The sequence below is a fragment of the Dermacentor albipictus genome, chromosome 1 (genome assembly GCF_038994185.2).
Source record: "Dermacentor albipictus isolate Rhodes 1998 colony chromosome 1, USDA_Dalb.pri_finalv2, whole genome shotgun sequence".
Taxonomy (NCBI): Eukaryota; Metazoa; Arthropoda; class Arachnida; order Ixodida; family Ixodidae; genus Dermacentor; species Dermacentor albipictus.
This window is the reverse complement of record NC_091821.1, coordinates 182,980,108-183,001,416: the sequence shown is the minus strand read 5'-3', so window position 1 is coordinate 183,001,416 and position 21,309 is coordinate 182,980,108. Positions and strand designations below refer to the sequence as shown.

Here is a 21,309-nt window from a genome sequence, read left to right as displayed (position 1 = left end):
AGCATACAAGCAGAAGGAACGAGAGCGTACAAACGAAAACACTGCAGAAGGCACCCGGACACCCCCCGAATTGCAGCAGACAACAAGCGCGACTACTTGCCCTGACATCACACAAGCGGTGCTCGCAGCGCTCCTGTAGTTCGTTCTCGGGGCTAATACAGCCGTGCTATGCAGTAAAGCATACAAACGCTATGAACACTGTTTGGTTTCATATCCGATTGCGCCATGCAGGCAATTTCTGCCCCAATTGTCGTGGTAAAAAAAATGGCACAGGTTAGAATCGGGCAAATGGTAATCGGACATTGTGAGCTACACCTATTACTTGAAAATCTTCATAGGCTTGCTGAAAATAGGCGCCTCTGAAGAGAGATGATGCATGTTCAATGTATTCATCGCCTCTAGGCTTCGCCGGCCATTAAAAGGGGTTGCTAATGGAGCTATATAGTAGGAGTCAAGCATGTGCATGCTGACTGGTCAGGTTCGAATTATCAGGCAAAGGCCAATTTCAGAATTGAAATAATGAAAGTTTGCTCACACAGAAATGGATGGGCGCTGGCCGGGACCTTCAGTCGAGATCAAGTTAACCGAAAAGCCGAATTAACCAGAGTTGAATTGTAATGGAAGTCTACTGTACCACAACACGATTACCTGACTTCTTGCTGCATTGCAGTATGTCTTGCTTTTTTACGCTTTCTTCTGTATGTGTGCGCATTCCAGGTAAATCTGAATAAAATTTTGGCTGTGAGACAGCACTTGTATTGCGCACTCCTATCATTGTCTTTTGTCTTAGCGCTGAGTTTTGTTTGTTCAAAGAATCCTATCAAACTAGCCTGATTTGGTGCCTTAATTAAACAAAATAAGAACATTTTTTAACCCAGCCCAACCCATGAATAAACTTTACTTAAATATTACTTTCCCAAACTTTCGTTGCACTTTTGTGAACAGTATTAAACAGCCGCTACGAGTTCATCATAATCATGAAATTGCAATCCTCAAGAGCGCTTCTTCAAATATCAAAACAAACAGATGACACTTGGAATGAGGCACAATGAATAGATAAAATTAAATTATGGGGTTTTACGTGCCAAAACCACTTTGTGATTATGAGGCACGCCGTAGTGGAGGACTCCGGGAATTTTGACCACCTGGGGTTCTTTAACGTGCACCTAAATCTAAGTACACGGGTGTTTTCGCATTTCGCCCCCATTGAAATGTGGCCGCCGTGGCCAGGATTCGATCCCGCGACCTCGTGCTCAGCAGCCTAACACCATAGCCACTGAACAACCACGGCGGGTAGTGAATAGATAGGGAATTTTGAAACTTCAAACCGGGGCTGCGAACTCGATAGAAACTTCCTCAGATTAAGGTAATTTTCATGTCCAAGTGGGAATAAGGAAAATCTTGCTAGTTTGAGGGAAACATTGGGTTCCGTATATAGCTGGAATTTTAAAGGTAACTAATATATATTTTTTTTCCGAGATAACTTCGAATATCAGCGGCTTTGGCTATGTTTGGGCTATCATCTCCAGCTGTTTGGCGGTTTGTTCTGCGATTATCTCGTAACACTAGAGCACTCAAACAATATTTTTCAGCAAAAATTAGCAAAAAAGAAGTTATTAAAGCAGTACATGTTCTGATGAGGCACATTACATATAAGCCAAAGATGGGATTTCATTTGTCAGTTTAGATCTCTCCTGGTAACACTTCACCTTGCCAATTTGCTTTGGCCACGGTTTTAGCCTGCAGCACAAATTTTTGTTAAATGTATGTGAGGTGTAAAGGCTATGTAATAATATTTCTCATCGTAAAAATGGACTTGATGAAGAAAACAACAAATATTTAGCATTATGTAATTATTTGGACAAACGAGGGAAATTTCGACAGGAATAGAGAAATTTCATGCATCGGAGAGGGAAATTCTGACTTTTCATGTTGGCAGCCCTGCTTCAAACTCACGTTTATGTACAGAATGTTTTTCTATGTTTGGGCCAGAGCACTGTTATGCAGGAGCAAAATGTTTTTCTGCATTTTTTCTCATTGCTCTACACAAATAATGCATTACAGGCACCCACTGTTGTAAGTTTTGGGTAGTAGGTAATCAATCAGTAGAACACCATTCTAATCCCAACTATTTATGGCCATGATATTTGCTGCAAAGAGCTATTTAAATTTTATGGGCAAACAATTTTTGTGTTTCCAAGTCTTGATCTCTTGCTTGCTATAAAAGAGAAGCTGAAGAGTCTTTCGAATTCAATAAGACGCTCATATACGGTTGCGGGAACCTTATAAACCATGTAGGTAAAATTTGGGGGTTTTTTTTCAATTAGGAGCGACGTAATCGTCGGTTGAAATTGCGCTGTAGCTCCGGCCCCCGTCGAGTGAGCGAGCAGAGCGGAGACCGGAAACCGCAGTGTTGTGACGTCAACTCTAGTGTTTCGTTCCTTCGCAGCGTCCGCGACCGTGCCTGACCGCGCTTGTTTCTGCGTGCGTGCCATCGTAATCTGCTTCGATCGACCCTGCATTCCTTTGTTGGTGCGTCTGCGTGTATGTAGAGTGGTAGTCAACGTGCGTGGTAGTCAACGCGAGTGGTAATCAACGTGAGTGGTAGTCAACAGATGAATACCACTACACGTACTGCATGAACCGGGAAGCTTTTCATGCGTTTAAACAGTCTTTGTAGATTGCCGACAGCTTTGGACAGCGCACAAATGCCGACGATCGCATCCCCGCTTACGTTCCACGAGGAGGCATGCAGGAACACAACACTACAGTTGTTTGACCGGAAACGAGCTCACTAGATTCGCGAAAGATCGGCGAGATCACTAGATCGCTTTGCAAAAGACATACTCACCAAAGAGCATTTCCAACACGAGGAGATCCCAAGACTTTGCTTTCGTTCGCGTCGAAAGCACTGCTCGCACCAGCATCGTTTGCTTCTTCGAGAGGCCGGCTCTTCGCAATCGGCTCGTACATGTAGGGAGTAACGCCGAACTCCTCAGAAAAACGCAGTCTCTCTAAATTTTCCATTACCGTCTCAGAAAAACAGCACCAAACTACCTGGCACGGCACTTCATGTGTAGCGGCAGCGGTCAGTTACTAGAGTTGACGTCACGAGGCGCACCGACCAATCACAGGCGGAAACGAGACGCGCAAGCTGGGCGTGTTCGCTGCTGCACTTTTCATCGAAATAAAATATATTTGCGCTTTCTTTCGCTCAATTTCGATACGATATTCGAATTCGGAGGGTTGAAAACCATTATGTACAGATGTTCACTCATTTTTTCTGGAAAACCTTTCAGCTTCCCTTTAACCCCAAGAAGTTTGAGTGGAAGCCTCTTGTGTGTGACGTTGGCTGGGAGACTCCACTGCTGCGCTGAGCACTTCCTTGCTACACGGAGGCTACTTTACACAGGTTTAACCTGCCCTGCTCGAGTTTTTAAAGCGAGACTGCAATTTGCACTACAAAGTACAAAATATTCAAATGCACTATTCACCATGAGAATCGGCAAAGTCACCACGTGGCGGGCTGTTGGAACCTGGCTCAGTGTGGAAAACTCCTCAAATCAATTGCTAGCCATCAGTGCACGTGATGTACAGCATGTGTACCTGTGACAACTTTGTTCCGTGAGTGCAGTGCCCTAATACAGTTAGGCAGGCGGGCAGGCTAACAAACTTCAATATGATGAAATTCTCGATATAACAAAGTATTTACTTTTTCATAACCTCTTGTTCATAGAACACCGTACATTTAGAGCCTCAATATAGTGAAGTGTGTTTGTATGCGATTTCAATATAATGAAATTTCACTGCCATCACAAAGGAATGCTGAGACAATAAATGGAAACTTCCGCGGACACAGATGGTCAAATGATTGAATTACAAGCGGCTGTTTACAAACGCATCTCTTAAATCCCGCACCACAAGACAAGAGCAACCATCGAAGTGGAGCCAAGCCACATCATGTTCTGTATAAAGTCTAAGTGCGATAAAATCGTATTGCGCCCACGCACTGTGTGCTTCAGGGACGAGTGAAAGTGTGCAAGGGTGAGACAAGAAAAATGGTGGCTACACATGTGATGCCTTCCCGCGCAAGCAAAGGGAAAGGGCAGCGAGCTCGCAGTAATGCGATCAAGCGCGTGTGAGGGGGCGGGGGGGGGGCAAAGTGGGGGGTAAGATGGCACTTGCCTCGCTGTGGCTGTGCATGGCTGAGCGCATACGCAGCCGCTCACCCTGCTTTAGAGGTAATCTAATATTAGAGGTAATCTAACATTAGAGGTAATCTGCCACGTGTACAAAAAGTGGGCGAGCCGAAATGGCATGGCACTATGTAAGCTGTCTTCCCATGCGTTTAGTATTGGAGGTTGCGTAATCTCAAGTTTTGGCGACCCGTTGGAGTGAGAGGCAGATGAAGCATTCACTCCCCACTGCCGGCACTTTTCCTGATAGCATCGTCCCAGTGCGAGCGATGCTATCAGTTGCGGGGCCGGTATGGCTAGCTTCGCTTAATTCATACCACCAATGTCGAAGATACCGTCGACGTACACAGCATTGTTAAGATTGGCCAGCGGGGTTAGTGACCTAGCCTCTCCTGCCCCACTGCGACGAATGGCTTCGTGAAGCTAACAATGCATCACCCTCGGACAGACCTGCGGCGCCCGGAAGGCGAGACACCTTTGGTGGACCAAGAACTGTTTGTTGGTTCACTGTCGCCTTCAAGGACCAATTGGAGCAAGAAAACCTCGGAAAAAAAGTGTTCCAAGGTTTTCCACCACGGACTCTGGTAACCACTACGGTCATATGATGGACGCTCCAGCTAACTGCAGGGTCATATGAGGAACCAAGACGAGCCAGCTTGAGTTGAGCATGGCAATCCCGGTCTACGAAGCTCCCCTCCTTTTTGTGTGTTCGGTGAAAAAAGCTGCGGGAGTGATTGTGTGAACCCTCGCCCTCAACACAGGTCCTTCGACTTTGGACACTCCGAATGGACAAAGAGGGGTGGCAGTTCTCCCTGGCGTAGGGATCTAGAAGGACAGAGGGGGAACTTTTTTGGCTCCTTGGAGTGCTTCACTAGAGTCATGCTAGACTGATGAGATGTAATATTCTCCACTTTACATGTAGGTATTGTAAAACCCAGTACTCCTCGTACTCAATGAGAACACACTCCACCCTTCAACAATGCCCTCAGTGTGGATCAGTCGGACGACGGCATGGGCCAGCTACCCCATTTGACATGCCAGACCCCAACTCTTACAGCATAAAACTATTATTCGCCGCCTACTCCCAAATTCATTAAAAAGAATTGTTTTCTCATTCAGATTTGCTTTTTTCGATTGCCCGATAATTCGGAAAATTCTGCGACCCCTTTCTGTGTAAGAAAAATCGATCGGCAACTGTACTTGTTTGCATAAAATGTCGAATTTCAATAGAGAAATTTGGATATAACAAAGAAAATTGCCAATTTTACTGACTTCGTTATATCAAAGTGTAACTGTAGCTTGAACACCCTCTCCCAATGAACTGCAGCATTGGGCCTTGTGCTGTTATCTCTGCACTGTGTTGGCCTGTGTCCAGTGCCCCTCGTGTGCTCGGTCGCATACTCCGTCATCCACGGAAATTTCAGTTTCGTTGCCGTCCAGCATTTTGACATCATGGAAAGCATCATGGCATTAAGTATGAGATGGATTGGTAATAATAAATGGCTGGGCATTATACAAGACGAATATAGCCATAAAGCACAAAGGAAGTGTGAAAACAGAGGATGTGTGGCCGAGTGCCAAGTTTGCCTGATGTGCTTATTTTACTTGCAACCAGAATATTCTCCCCTTTTCACATAAAAAGTGATGATCTAGCAGAGTACCGTATCATCAATTTACTGCAATCAGAAGGTTTCAGTACCAGAAAATCGACCAATATGCAGCGAAGCAACCCACCAATGTGGACCGCTTCACCGTGAATGTATGCTCAATGCACACCACCGGTCACTCATCCACAGGTTTTCGGCAATGTTTGGAACCTCTAGTACTGTATAACAGTGAAAAAAAAACAAAAACAGAGGGCAAAGCAAAGTTGTGTAGTCATGTGCTACAACAAAATTAATCTTGATTACTTCCACTTTGCCACACATCACGAAGGACTAAGCTCGGGCTTCTGCACATTAGCCAGCTGAGCATCCGTGTCAAGAACAAGGAATACAAGCTAGTCGCACAATTTCTTGATGCAGAGTTATTTGTTTGCTCTTACTGTAGGTAGCACACACACTTTCGGGTGATATTTGTCCCACCATACAAATAAGTGTTATTGTGTAAAAGAAACGGGGGACAACCTTGGCCAAATACATCTTGCATTGTTTTATAATTTCTTCTACAAAAGCGTCATGTAGCCTGAAACTAAGAAAATAAAATTAAGAAATTTGAGCTTGCTGGTACTTGACAAAATCAGTAATTGAAAAGAAGTATACGAGGGCAAGCAAGGGGATGTCCACAAGTACAATAAAACTTGTACACACCATGGCTGCATTTCTTAGTTTTCTTCATTTTTTTAAAAATCAATGGAATATTTTTATCCTCGCACTCACAAAGTGATGTTTACAATTGGTTTCATGTTTCCTAAAAGTGCAGTAAACAGGAAGCTACATCAGTGATTTCACTAACATTAAATTTTTGAATTCAAAATTGATCATGACGTGTTTTTACAGCAAGATAGTGTAAGCCAGACTTGACGATCCCAGAACATGATAAAGCATGGTGCAACTACTGTTCAAGAGAAATAAGATTTTTCATCTCAACAATACGTCAAATTATGGACAAGGGTTAGCGTTTATTTTTTCTCTTTTAATGAAATTAAATTATGGGGTTTTACGTGCCAAAACCACTTTCTAATTATGAGGCACGCCGTAGTGAGGGACTCCAGAAATTTCGACTACCTGGGGTTCTTTAACGTGCACCTAAATCTATTTGTTTTAATTCAGCATACTTCTTTTAGCTTTTATTTCAAATCAAACTTGAAACTTTTATCACCTCAATCATTCAATTACATCCATCATATTATTTTCCAGAAACCAAATTATGGTATACACGAACAGGCACTCACATTTTTGATGAGCTATCTTTTCCAGAAGTATCAGTGCATTTCAATAAGAGGTGAAAATGTCACATGAAAATAATTTCAAGTGTTTCTCAAGGAAGCCTTCAGCGTCCCTTGCTCTTCAAACCGTATTTAAATAATAAAGCTCAAACTTCTTCAGACTAAGCTTGTGGTTTACACCGATATCAGTATATTTGTAGCTTCTCCACCAATACCGAGACTATCACAAACGTAAACAAAGTTACACAATCTTTCGAGCCATGGACACAAAAGTTGAAATAAATACCCCAAGAACCAAGGCAGTAATTTTTAGAGCAAAGAATAGGCGAATCATTCGTGATCATGCAGTTATCTTAATCTCTACAAAAAATGAGTGTCAAATCTTTTAAAGATTGGGGAGTTTATTTTTTTGAAAAACTAACACGGGATGACCACATGAATGTTGTATTTCAAAACTTTAGCCATATAGTGGGCATGTTGAATAGAAACATTATGGACTTCCAGAGTCGGGCAAGTTTTAATGTGAAGCATTTTTCTCCAAGTGCAGCCACTCCTGTGCAAACAGCCAGGCCAGGTATACACTGTTTTGGTAGGCTAATCCTTGAGATAGTGCAGCTCATATCGCGATTTTTCATAGGCCGATTCAGGTGATAACGCAGCTCATCACGCCGTTTTTCGTAATCTGATCCCAGTGATAGTGTAGTCTAAAGGTATGTACCGCTGGGGCAACGGGTTTTAGTTTGCTTTCTATCTTCTATCTTGTGATCAGAAACATTGTCTTATTATAAATATAAACACCACAGCACATAATCTCTACATAAACGTTCATTACACAACAGCTACCCATTATCCATACAACCGTTCTCTACAAATCATGAATGCTTCGCATCATGCAGACATCAACTACCTATTGAGCAATGCAGTTGATAGCCCCACAGGATATGGAGTGAACTGCATGCTGCGATGAACTACATGTTCATATGCACGTTTATCCCTGCATGGTAAAAGGAGACATTCAGGCGAAGCAACTGCTGGCATGCCTTTGCAAGGCTCGATCCACCACAGATTGCACCATCCTCTTCCTAAATTGAGTCTGCCAAACATTTAAATTTACAAATCTTTTTCCACTATTTAAATTATTGCCACTTGGTTCTGTGGAACCAGAATGCAAACAATCCTGCTCTCAAACAACTGAAGGCTAGAAAAAATAATTTTATGAATGATTTCTAACAGTCTGTTGAACCCTCCTTGTGCCTAATTTCTTCAAATAAATCTACTGGTACACATAAGCCAAGGAGTATATTTTGAATATAAAATGAAAACTTCTGGTTAAATGACATGGCAATTTTAAAGCGTAACAAATCAGTCTATACAACACAAAGGAGAGCTTTGCAAGGTACCAACGTGCCATTAATGTATGACCTCCAATTATTGGAAAATATCCTACCCGATTCGTTGAACGATTCTGACAGATCTGTTCTGGACATCACTCAGGCAGGTAGGTCAGATTCAGCTGATGCAGTTGTTTTCTAATGTCTTGCAACAGTGCTTTAGTGGCTTGAGTGCCATATCTGGCCCTTGAGCCACTAAACACTACATATTACTTTTCATGACACTTCAGTGCTTCTGTTTCCTCTCGTGGATGTTTGAGACCTCAGATTTGGGATACATATGATGTTGAAGTTATAATTAAACTGTACATAGATGTTTTCATAATTCTGCTTCTATTATACTATATTTACAATTTTCATGTCTTTCTGCTCTGTCATGTTGTCAAAGCTCTTGTAAGAAGGTTGAGAATTTCTCAAGCCATTCATTGTGCTTTTTCCCCCCTAATTTGCGTTAATGTGAAAAAAATGTGTTTGATTTCATCTAATGAAGATATGCATATGGCATACAAACACCAATAGAATGACACTTAATTCATTACATCATATGGCTACAGAGCACCAATGAATATAGAAAAATAGAATGGAACCCCGTTGATATGGCCCTTGCTGTTGTGTTTTGCTGGCTGCTACGTCATGTTTCCACAGTACCAACCTAAATCCCCCTGACTCCCATATACTATGTTCCTATTTGATTTGTTGTCATTCTGAAATGTTCCCACATCTTACGTTGCATTTAAATGCGACGGCCACATAAAGTTAGCATTTTGAAAAGAAATTTGCTCTCACACGTTGCTACAAAGATGATAAATGTGTTGTAACAAGCGATGAATACACTGCAACAAGCAACCTTAGTTTGAAATAAGCAATCAAAGATGCACAAGCCAGACAAGCATATCGGAAGAAAACGTGCACAGGTAAGTTAACGAACCACCCAAAGTGGCATCGGCTAAAACATATAGGGATCCTCGCACAGTGGGCCAAATCCACTACGCACAGGACTACATTTATATTGGTGCCAGCAAGGGCCTTACTGTATGCACTGAAGTGCTCTTTAGTAAGCTTCACTGCAATAAAACTGTGTCATGCCATTGAGCTTACACAAGACATTGCAACGAAGTTTATATAGGGTGTTATGGCACAAAAGCAACTACGGGTATGATGAAGCATATCAAGAGTGGGAAGGGGCCGTTGTCATGCAACATTGCATGTGTCTCTTGATTATGCACACATGTACGTACCATCCCCGGTCACAGTAGGAGCACACTGAAGCGTCTAATAACTCTACTAGCAGCCACTTGGATCTGTTACTGAAGTTGCTCTGGCAATTTGGGGCCTTCCTCACTGTTACGCTTTCCTGCCTGTCATTTTTTTTTTCTTTTTGGCTCTTTTAAAAACATATCAACAGTCTTCTACCGTATCTCTAGGTAGATACGATGCTCTGTTACCCCAAGTGAACTTGCCCAGTTCATCCACTGCAGTGGCCACAATGCAAATACTGCAAGGACTTGGGCTAGGGCTCCCCTGCCCCTCCTCTGCAAATACTGCAGACATGCCTACATCATGGCTGGCTGGCCCCAGTCGTCATCATTCTGTCGATAGATGAGCCAAGCCAACTTATTGATAACGAAGGTAAAGGCAGCGCCACTTTTCTGCTCACTACAAACGAAGGCTTACCTATACATTGTAGGTCAGGAAAAACTTATAATAAAAAGTATACTGCATTTAAATACTAATAAAAATACCACAAACCACATACACTAGTAGATCACATGGTAGACCTCTTATGCAGGTTCATGCTTGTGCCGCCTGGGGCCCCAAAGATCATTTTCCGCTACTCTTAGTGATGAATTAAATATATAAATCTATGTTTAATGAGAAACACATGGCTCGTTTTAGCCACCACGATAGGGAATCATTCTATCAGCATGGTTATTTTGATGTTCTGAGCAGCTGTCTGTCCCTTTAAAGGGCCCCTCACCTGACCCCCATAGCAAACTTTGATTATACGCTGAAAGTTTTTACATGTCCTCAAGGAGCGTTCTGCCAGAAAAATTTTTCAAATCGGCTCATTAATAGCAGAGATAAAAATCTTTCAGTGCTGCGCACCCATGATTTCAGCAGGTGGGCTCCACTGCCAAGCAAGACGCTCTCTCCACTCAGCCCGCCTAGCAACCTTCGCAAGCGAAATTCCTTCCCTGCATTGTCCCATACCAGACCTTGAGGATCACATGACACATATGCCTTCATCTTTTCTTCTCCTCGCTTCTTTGTTTTTTTCTGGCACTACACACTTTCGCTGATGGCACCGCGCGCCAGCTGTTGTCTCGTTCACGCAGCGCACGATTTTCCACGCTGTGCACAAGGAAACATGACTAGCAGTATAATTCAGTGCTACACGAATACTGAGGCAGAACAAGCGGATCGCAGAGCATGATCACGCGCTGGAGCACGATAGAAAATGGCATAGTTTTGCTACCTATGCACATGACCGCACGACCGTGGGAACAAGCAGACGAAGCAGGAGTACATCTCTCTTGCTTCGGTGTGAAGTAAAACAAGAAACACGCAGACATTCTGTTTGTGTGTTTTATTATTTCTCTGAACTTCAATTCGTCAATTCAAGCAACAGATTGCACAGATAACAGATGTCTTGAATAATTCTCGAAGTTGCGTGTCACCACGAGCGACGTCGCACTGCGGACTCGAGTACGTAGGCTCAGGGACGGGAGTACGTCATCCTCCAGCTTAGAGCGCGATGGCCACAAGGAGAAGAAAAAACGGCATTCGGTTTGAAATTTTCTATCTTTCTGCGGTGCACAGCGATGTAATTTTTTGCAAACACAATCGTTAGTGCGCATTGTATGCTCTACGCTTGACAGCTCAAAAAGGCCAGACCTGGTGAGGGTCCCTTTAAGCAGTATCGCTCGAGACTGACAAAGTCACTACCCAGTACATGTCATGTAAATACATTTTCTTCTTATTTTCGCCATGATGACGCCAGCCTTCATCGCCATCTCCCAATTCCTCCGGTGAAGACGCACCTTGACCAGTCGTCATATCAGCACACAGTGCAAGCAGACCTTTGACTTGATGTGAACGTAAGTGCATGCAGGATAGCTTCATCAGACCTAGTACTGGTGCTCATCTCTACAGCAGTCTGGTGCTGTATTCCTGATCAATCACTTTTAGGTGACAACTGACTTGCAAAGCCACTGTGTAGAACACATCACTCCAGTCAGGTGCCACGTCAGATGCCATGTCAGGTAAGAATAAAAGTATCCCTGAAAGTGATAAATGGAGAACACGAACTATGTAAAACTTTTGCATTTATTAAAATTCCGATTTCTGCCTCATTTCTTTAGTGGTTACTAACTGGGTGATCAGCCGGCGACTCAGCTTAGGATGTCTTCCTGGCGTGCCTAAACAAACCTGGCCAAGTTTTCACAGTTGCATATGAAGGTGCGCAGTACTTGAAGGCATTCCTTGTGCACTCATGAATATATTCTAGTGCTGCTCCCTCCTCAGTCAAGAAATCTACCATGGCATGATAATTGATGCTGTTCTTCACTTCAGCTATTGCCAACCATCAGCCATCAAAGGATTATGAGATAGGATATAATCTGGGGTGAGCTATAAAACATTAAAAATCAGTCATGAAGCATGATGCAATATTGCAGTACATCATCTATTGCATCATGCTTGGCCTTTACGTCAATGAACACCCCAAACATAGCTAACGCAGTGAAATGGCAACATTTCTATGCTTTTCAAGTGGTATAATATTGTTACGGGGGGAGAAAATACATATATGTATTTACAATATACTATACAGTTACGAGGTTGTAGCTCAGTAGTCAGGGTATCACACTCTACCGAATGTCGAGACACTTCAACCTCCTCTTCACGTCACACCGTCCTTTTCTCCACAGCGGCACAAATTCGTGCGTGACATTAACCTACGGCAGCAGAAGCATCGTCTCGATGCTTCCTAGGGTGTCAAATCAGCGTGGGAGTTACAGGGCTTTAGTCGCGAAACATGCACAATATCAGTTCTTGGTTGGGTAGAAGACGTCGAAGTCACAGGTGATATCTCATATTTGAAGCTGGTGACTTCACGAAGAACTCGGTATGGCCCGACGTATCACAGCAGCAGTTTTTCGCAAAGGCCGACGTGACGGGAGGGCAACCAAAGCAGGACAAGTGACCCAGGGCTGAAATGACATCCCGATGACGACTGTCGTAAGAGTGTTTTTGGCTAGTCTGAGACGCCAGAAGACGGTCAAGGGCAATGCAACGTGCTGTGACCACGCGAAAAATGGCGTCGTGATCACAGAACGTGGTAGTGATGGCATCGGAAGGGAGCAGCGAGTTAAGAGGCAGGAGTGGGTCCCGGCCATATAGTAGATAGAACGGAGAATAACCAGTGATATTGTGACGTGACGAATTGTACACAAACATCACGAAGGGTAAGGTGCAGTCCCAATCCCGATGATCATTGGACACGTACGTCGAGAGCATGTCCGTGAGTGTACGGTTGAGACGCTCGGTAAGTCCGTTCGTTTGTGGGTGGTAAGCCGCCATGAACTTGAGGAACGTGGAGCAAGAGCGAAAAAGGTCGTCGACAACCTTAGAAAGAAAACAGCTGCCTCTATCAGTGAGTAGCTGACGTGGGGCACCATGATGTAGGATCACTTCATGAAGAAGAAAATCAGCCGAATCAGTTGCGCAGCTCATAGGGAGGGCCTGCATTATGGCATAATGCGTGGTATACTGTATTTACTCGCATAATGATCGCACTTTTCTGTCAGAAAAATTGATGCAAATTCAGGGGTGCAATCATTACACGGGTTAAATTTTCTGCGAAAAGAAAAAAACTATTTTTTTCATCCCACGTTTGCTGCGGGATGCAGGTGTCCTGCGTTGATGCGGGACACCAAAACAAAAATGGCGGCCAGCGGAGCAAGGCGAACGCGCCGAACACGACTTGTTTTTCTTGTGAGTACATTACAGGCATTTAAACAGTTTTTTTCCGTATCAGTAATGAATAATATTGTTAATATCGGCAAGTTTGTGGCAATCATGTAGCCATGTTCACTTTGAGGAAACAAAAACAAATGGGCATGCTTAGCTGCCAGTGGCATAGAAACACATGGCCGGCATGTTGCGAAAACTGCGGCATCTGTCTTCACTGTCTTCACTACTATCCTAATACGGCATGTTTCTGTTAAGGGTGGGCAAATATCTTAGCTGTGTTACAAGCGTTGGCGTATGTATAGGGTACACTCCTAACGTATCAGTGTAAATGTGGCTACTATCGCTGCCGCTCGCGATTTGTTACGTGCCCACGAGTGCAGATGAGAAGAATCGAAAGGCGCTTTCTTTGTTGTTGTTGACCACAACCATTATAAAGCCTACACACAATAAAGGCAAGCTTGTTTGTACTACCTCTTTTTGTCATGGAAGTGCGGAAAGTGATGAAATTAATGAAGTGAGGCATCTACTTAAGAATGTTTGGTGCGTGCAGACCGCTTGGTTTGTCTTGAAGAGTCGTTCGCGTAGCATTCGACAGATGGTAAGCGCGGTCATTAGCTAGACTTGGCACACAACATATCGCTACAGCAAGTTTAGGGTGCGATCATTACACGGGAAATTTAAAAAAACAAATTTTTATGACAAAATTCAGGGGTGTGATCATTACACGAGTGCGATCATTATGCATATAAATACGGTAGTCCGTCGCAAGAGCCACCCACTTGTTGCCCAAGGATGAAGTTGGAAATGGGCCAAGGAGGTCCAGGCCGACGCAGTAAAATGGTTCACTGGGGATATCTATAGGCTGAAGGTGCCCAGCGGGAGACAATGGAGGCTTCTTGCGGCGTTGGCAAAATACCATTACACAATTACTTTCATCCTGCGACAATGGGAACCGATACAATGAATGCATTAGCGCAAGCTCTTGGGCCAGTTGGTGCATGATGAAGTTGAATATGACAGCGTCCGTCGATGTCTCACACCTTTTCCTTGTGTGCGCATCCTTTGTGTTTTGCTGGTACCCCCTTTCTTAAGTTACAATGAATGCGTATTGTCGTGCAGCACTACACAACCAAGAATCTGTACAAACAGTTGTCATGATGCTGTGGTGACACACATAGACAGGTGTAGTCCCTATCCCTTGAATTGAGCATCATAATCTCAAGTATGCAATGTCTGCAATGGGCATGGTTTATTTGGCACTTCTTCATACATGAACAACATCTTGCTTTACTTGAGCAACCCATTATATGACAGTAAGCACATCATGTTCGTACTTATCTAGCATGATTTCAGCAGCTTAAGGAACTTTCCACAAATCATTGCAGGGGTAGGCAAATGAATTACTAACAAAGACACTAGATGATAAATGGCATTATCAAAACAATTTTATGCTCCTTTCTGTATCAAGAGGAAATCATCCTTGCTGGTTAGTGTAGCCAGATTTTTTTGACAGAGGGAGTTATGGGCCCTTCCAGCTGTCAACTTATCTGTACATCCATTATAGGCCACGTGACAATATTGCCTACCTTGCACGACATCCATAGTTGCTCTGTACCAGCTTGGAGGTCGTCTAGATGTTTCAACACTTGTGGTTGTTGTAAAGTACTAACAGTAGCAATACAGAATTATAGCAGTACAACCTTATTTATTTTATTATCACTGTTACTGTAATGCTGGCCTTTAAGCTTGCACTCGCAAAAATCAGTGGAAACCAAGTGCTGCCAATATGAATTGGAAAATTGATTAAACAATACAGCAAAACAAGTTTCTCATGGGACTGTAGCATCAGAATGTGGCAGCCAGGGATCTTATCTTAAATGTCACTAGGACGGTTATTTTCACCTGTGCGGTGTTCCTGGAAGGAGTGAAAATTGCCCGAACGCGTTCTTTTAGAAACATTTCATGTTTTCCATAACACAAAACAGCTGATGATAAGGAAAGCTTGTGCTAAAACATTGTGCTTCGGGGTCATTCAACCCTCCAAATTGTTGAATGACTGCAAGGTAGCTATATCATCACACAAACTAGTTGCTATGAAAACTCACACAAATGAGCAATAACAATGAAATAAAAAGGTAATAACTCACTTGCCAAACTCACTTCTCGATGATCCTCCAAGTCGCACTTATTGCCTGCTATACCCAGGGCAATGTTTGGGTCCCCATGAAGCTGTAACTCTCGCACCCAACTCTGCACTGCATTGAAACTCTCCTGAAATGTGCAAATATCAGCAACACCATATTCACATGCAAAATATGCACTAAAACGCAAATAATAGAGAGAGAGTGAGTCGGCATGAGTTGATAAGCTCATATGCACTTTTTCCGAAACATTTGGTGGGATTTGCAATAGCTGCTATTTGCCTATTTCAGCAATCAAGTATGTCGTATACAATAATAGTAACACAAGAACAGATTGCTATACAGTGTGTGCCATTATACTGCCCAGACTATTTGCATGGTCCCCTGCGCAACATTAAAAGCTAGATGTGGCAGCAGATGCTTCATTCACGCTTGTGTCTGTAGGGTTTCACAGAGGCACAAGAACATGTCTTTCAAAGGTAGCAGCAATGTTCAGGGGTTTCTTTATGCTACAGTAAACTGCTCGAGTGCTCTACACAAGACTGATGGAATCTGCACAAGCAGGTGGCAGCCAGAAATCTCTATAACAACAAGACAGCGAGGCAATATATCTGAGACAGTGTGAGATAGTTACCATAGACGTGATGTCATAAACAATGACAGCAGCCCCAGCACCTCGGTAGTACATTGGAGCCAAAGCTCGATACTGCAAACCAACATGTATATTTTATGGACAAACAATACTTTTATGTTCTCTTTAAATGTTTTGTTAGCTGAACAATAAATATAAAAATAGCTGGAAAGTTTAATAAAAACACAACTTTTATTCACATCAAAGTTCTTTACAAACCGAAGTGCTGGGAAGATCACTCTTCAAATATTGTATGAAGAAATGAAAATCCCATGGTTGAGTGCTAAGAGGGATTTATTGATAAGAAATGCAGTTAGTGTTCATACAAGGCAAGTTATATGAAAAAAAAATTTTTTTTTTTGAAATCCCCGGTGTTTTGCACACAATCCTTCTGCAAAATGTATTTACTCTCAAAAGTTGTCATTTAAAGCTTGCCAAGCAAACATTCAACATGTACGTAGAGTAACACCCAGTGTCATAGATGCTACCCAAACACTATCACAAATGCTTGTTTCTTGGATAGGATCGTATTACAAATGCTACCTTTTGTGGCTGCTATAACAGAAACTGTTCTCTGTGCATCCCTTCATGAACATGATAACACATAGTAGTTCTATTATCCGGGTTTTTTATTTGATGAAATGTCAGATGGCAGCTTCTAGCAAGCACCCGATGTTCCTAGCCCTGCTGTGAATAAATATTGACACCTGATGAAGTTTTGTTTAAGGTGCCCCCCCCCCCAAAATATCTCGTGTTTTACACAAAATACAAACAACTGAAGCTGCCAAATATGCAATTATTGAAGCTGGTGCACGAACAGAGCTTGAGCTTGTAAATGTTGTGCCCCATTCTGGGACATATACGTAACGTTTGCGCAGTAGAGTGCCACCTGCTTTACCACACATTAATTTACAAGCAAATTATTCTGCACACAATGCTGTCCACACAATTTAATATTGTATTCCTAACCTTTTGTGTCCCTTATTTGAAGCAACCTTTCATGTCTACTAGCCAGAGGCAGCTCTAAAGGGGGCGAAGGGAGGCGGCGGCCAAAGCTCCATGATTTTCTCCCTTCCTAGCAGCATTAAGTGCCAAGTAATGGAGTGTCCCTGCGCCTTCAGCAAAAACGGAGAATCATGCTCTGCAACTCCAATAGAAAAACCCTGATGCCACCCCTGCTACTAGCCCTGAGGCTCCCAGTACAAGAATTTAGTCCCAATACCTAACACGCCCAAGAAATGCATAATAAGGAAACAAGAACCAACTTAACTATGCAGATCGAAAGAACAGTGTCATAAATAGAGGAAATAGATAAAACACACTGCATACCCTTTCTTGGCCAGCAGTGTCCCAAATATTAAATTTGAATGTACGGTCATGCAACACCAGGTTTTTCATCATAAATGATGCCCTAAAATAAAACCAGACCATGAAATTAAACACAAGTATGCCCTTTCTGCAGCCCACAAATGAAACACTTCATTACTCGAAAGATTTGAGAGCATGCTGCAACATTTGTATCCAATTACCACACACATACAGCTTATTATTCATACATATACAAGACCCAGATGTACTATCATGGGCAAATTAAATGTAAACAGCATGCTCGAAGCATAACTGATGGTACAGTGCACGCCATCAGCTAATTCTCTTTGCCCACACGTGCATGCACATGGTTTTTAAAAAATTAAATTAAATTATGGGGTTTTATGTGCCAAAACCACTATCTGACTATGAGGCACGCCGTAGTGGGGGACTCCTGAAAGTTGGACCACTTGGGGATCTTTAATGTGCACCAAAATCTACGTACACAGGTGTTTTCGCATTTCGCCCCTATTGAGATGCGGCCATCGTAGCCAGGATTAGATCCCGCGAACTCGTGCTTAGCTGCCCAACACCATAGCCACTAAGCAACCACGGCGGGTTGCATATGGTTTTTACAGTGAGTGCGGGGCTGCTTGCCCTACTGCGATAATGCTGCCTGTACTGTACTGTACTGTCGGGGCTGGGCAAACATACTTTGCAACTGTATCACGATATGATATAAGATACTCAGGCAACAAGTATTTTAAATACAGATACAAGATACTACCGCAATTGTTGTATCTGATATGATACTTTCCATTTGTATCTTAATATACTTCAATACATTTGCTAATTTTTTATTGTACATCTATATAATGTTGCAGCAAATGTGTATGCACAATAATGTTTGCTTGGAAACCAACCTTGTTGCATTTGAATAAGATGTCTGTTAGTATCTCATTATTTTTGTCTTTCTTGCTTACACTGTAATATTTTCATTCTGCTGCTCAACATGAAAGCTCTTTACATTCTGCGCTGTGAGCACTTTTTGCTTGTCAGTTTTGTAATTGATGGGAGTCGCTGCTCTGCTTGCCCACCAGCTATGGCAGGTCGCCATCTAATTACAAGAATGTCAATAAGCCTCTGCACAATGGCACCAATACTGCTGTGGACTTTTACCTTGTTTGTAAACGTATCGCCATTAATGCAATATCGGCTTGCAGGACAGGTGTACAGCAGCAACAGCGCTGGCCAAAAGATAAAGTAATACTGCTGAATTTAGTTTTAAACAGGTGTCTTAGTGACAGCAGTATCAGCTTGAGAAGTGGAGTTCAGCCAACGTTTATATTTATGTTGTGATAGCCAGTATCTTGTATCTTGAGATACATGATACATTCTTTTAAATATAGAAAGTACAGATACTGATACAAGTCTTGCCAGACCTATCATGACACAGATACAAGATACCCAAAGAGTATCTAAGCTACATGTATTTTCGATACTGCCCAGCACTGCCTGTACTGTATTGTACGATTTTGTTCCCTCACCTGACCCACTGCAGTGCCATTCTCACCTTGCCAGTATGGTTATGGTGGCTAGCACCATTGTCACTCATGTAGTGCAATAAATTTCTGCCTTTAGTCACACAATTATTACACTCTGGAAGCTCTTTGACAGTTGCAGCAAAGCAATGTAGGTCAGGAAACTGAGTACGTGCCACCAATATCATGCTGCACGAGCGACAACGGTGCAAGCCACTATAATGGTACTGACAAGATGGGAATGGTGCTGCAGTGGGAATTAGGTGGGAAAACAAGCATCGAACAACATAGCATAGGCGACATTATCACAATAGACAAGCAGCCCCACACTCAGCATGAAAACCATTTGTGTACCCATGTCGACAAGGAGGACAAGCAGACAGCACCCACTATACCTTCAGTTATGCTTCGGGCATGCATTCCACTGTTTCCATTTTCCCTCGACAGTGCATTTACACACATATATATATATAAAATGGCTGAAGAACAGCTCTACTTAGTCACAAGTGCACACTGACGAGCAAAAAGGTTTGTCATCATATGCACAAACAGCACCGCACATGGGTCAGTTCAAGGCTGACTCACAGCGAAAATTTATAACACAAGATATCGATCTCTATCAAGGCACAAATTGTTTCCGCGTTAAGCGCTCAGCTCATGTCACACGGGAACACATGAGCACGCTCAAACTCGGCGCTGACTGAGCCCTGTTACATGCAATTCTGAAGCATCCTTGCATTCGAATCTGCTGTGCTCAGTCATATCTCGTACTTCTGTCATGCTGGAAAAGCTCGACACACACAGACTTCAACAACAAAGGTGCATGATACTGCCTGCGTGACAGGGGCGTAAGTATCCTTTTGAATGCTTGCACAGTTTTTGCAGTGCTGTTATAACAACGTATATGGCATGTTACTCACTAGCAAATAAGTTTACTTTTCAACCACCTTACTTATTGGGTACACAAGTTCTGTTTGCCCACAGTCACGAAATGTAAAGAAAAAATTTGGTATTCCTTTCTTTTCCCCCACTCATTGCTCAAACCGAGCGTGATGTTGCAGGGTAGATGTTTCCTCAAATACAAGATATGAAGTTATGCTCAAAATGCTAACCTTAGGAAATCACAAAATAGACGCGCTACATGTACAGCCAGTTTTCAGCAGCTAATAGAAGCGTGTGCTAAGAGCCACTTCAGAGATAGTGGTATTTGAGCACCGGACACCAAGCAAATAAGGACCACTCACGTTATAAATGTATACCCACCCTATAGTGCTCTCCGCGCTGGAATTAAACGTATTGTATACAAACCGCTGCAGGATGCTAGATTTCCCAACACCGGAGTCCTGCAAGCAAATAGACCTGCCCGGTTAGCTTTCAGCAGGTTCTCAATCTAAATGCGACATAACATAGTAATATACAGACATGATGAAGGAGCGCTACATCTGCAGTGTACGGGCCTGCAGCACAAATCATTACTATCACATGGCATATAGCAACAGGTTACGCGCTAACAGCTGACTCGGCGCGCAGTTCCGCTTCAGACATAAGCAGTTGACTTCACATGTCATACAGTTCTCTTACTCCAAGGAGGCAGACTTTGACTTCAGTAGTAGTATTCATCGTTGACAGTGACTCCTTTGTCCAGGGCTAAGATTTATCATTATCAATTCGAAAAGCTCTGAACACCTCCCCACCCACCCGACAAATCTACCGATCGATGCGCCATCTGAGAACCAGGGCTATGTGAGGGTAGAGAGCAGTAGAGAGGCTTCTCAAGCAGCTGCTCAAACCACGGAGGAAGGAAACTAAGGAGAGGCCCTGACGTCACTCTTTGTGAAACAAAAGTGAAGCCGGAAGTTGGCGTTGCTCATGGCGATGCTCCGCCTTTTGTGCCACCCTCCTCTCTTGTTTACATCTTTCGCTAAACCACGCCGCGCTGCGCGTGGTTTCGCGCGCGGAGCGCTCGCGCTCGCGCAACATCCGGCAGAGCACGGTGCAGGTAACACAGCGCAACAAGACACGGTGACTAACGCAAACCCGCCCACACAGCGCCTTTGCCACGGCACGAAACCTACCAGAGCAACACGTGTGAGCGCTCAAACAACGCCGCCATTGTGGCCCAAAAGGCGTGGCCATACAGCAAAAAAAAAATAAAAAAGCAGCAAAAAAATGAGAACCTACCACGTCATTTCCGCCACATTTTTCTCCTAGCGCGCGGAGGGGGTAGGGCCCCTCCTTAG

General features: G+C 43.2%; 1 protein-coding gene across 7 annotated transcripts in view; it reads right to left on the bottom strand.

The window, feature by feature from the left end:
- The window catches only part of LOC139053350 (ras-related protein Rab-31-like), a 34,793-nt gene extending 14,004 nt beyond the window's left edge, over nt 1–20,789 (bottom strand). The window contains exons 1-6 of one of the 7 annotated variants that reach the window (XM_070530381.1): nt 20,492–20,630; nt 20,333–20,412; nt 17,550–17,631; nt 16,224–16,295; nt 15,596–15,719; nt 11,225–11,755 (exon numbers count right to left, since the gene is read on the bottom strand). In XM_070530381.1, coding sequence (XP_070386482.1) covers nt 11,622–11,755; nt 15,596–15,719; nt 16,224–16,295; nt 17,550–17,631; nt 20,333–20,412; nt 20,492–20,542 — 543 coding nt within the window. In that variant the 5' untranslated portion in view covers nt 20,543–20,630 and the 3' untranslated portion in view covers nt 11,225–11,621. Of the gene's footprint in view, nt 1–11,224; nt 11,756–11,775; nt 12,686–15,595; nt 15,720–16,223; nt 16,296–17,549; nt 17,632–20,332; nt 20,413–20,491; nt 20,631–20,650 lie in introns of those variants that run through there. The other 6 variants (XM_070530394.1, XM_070530383.1, XM_070530371.1 and 3 more) reach the window with 6 other exon arrangements.
- Nucleotides 20,790–21,309: the final 520 nt, after the last annotated feature.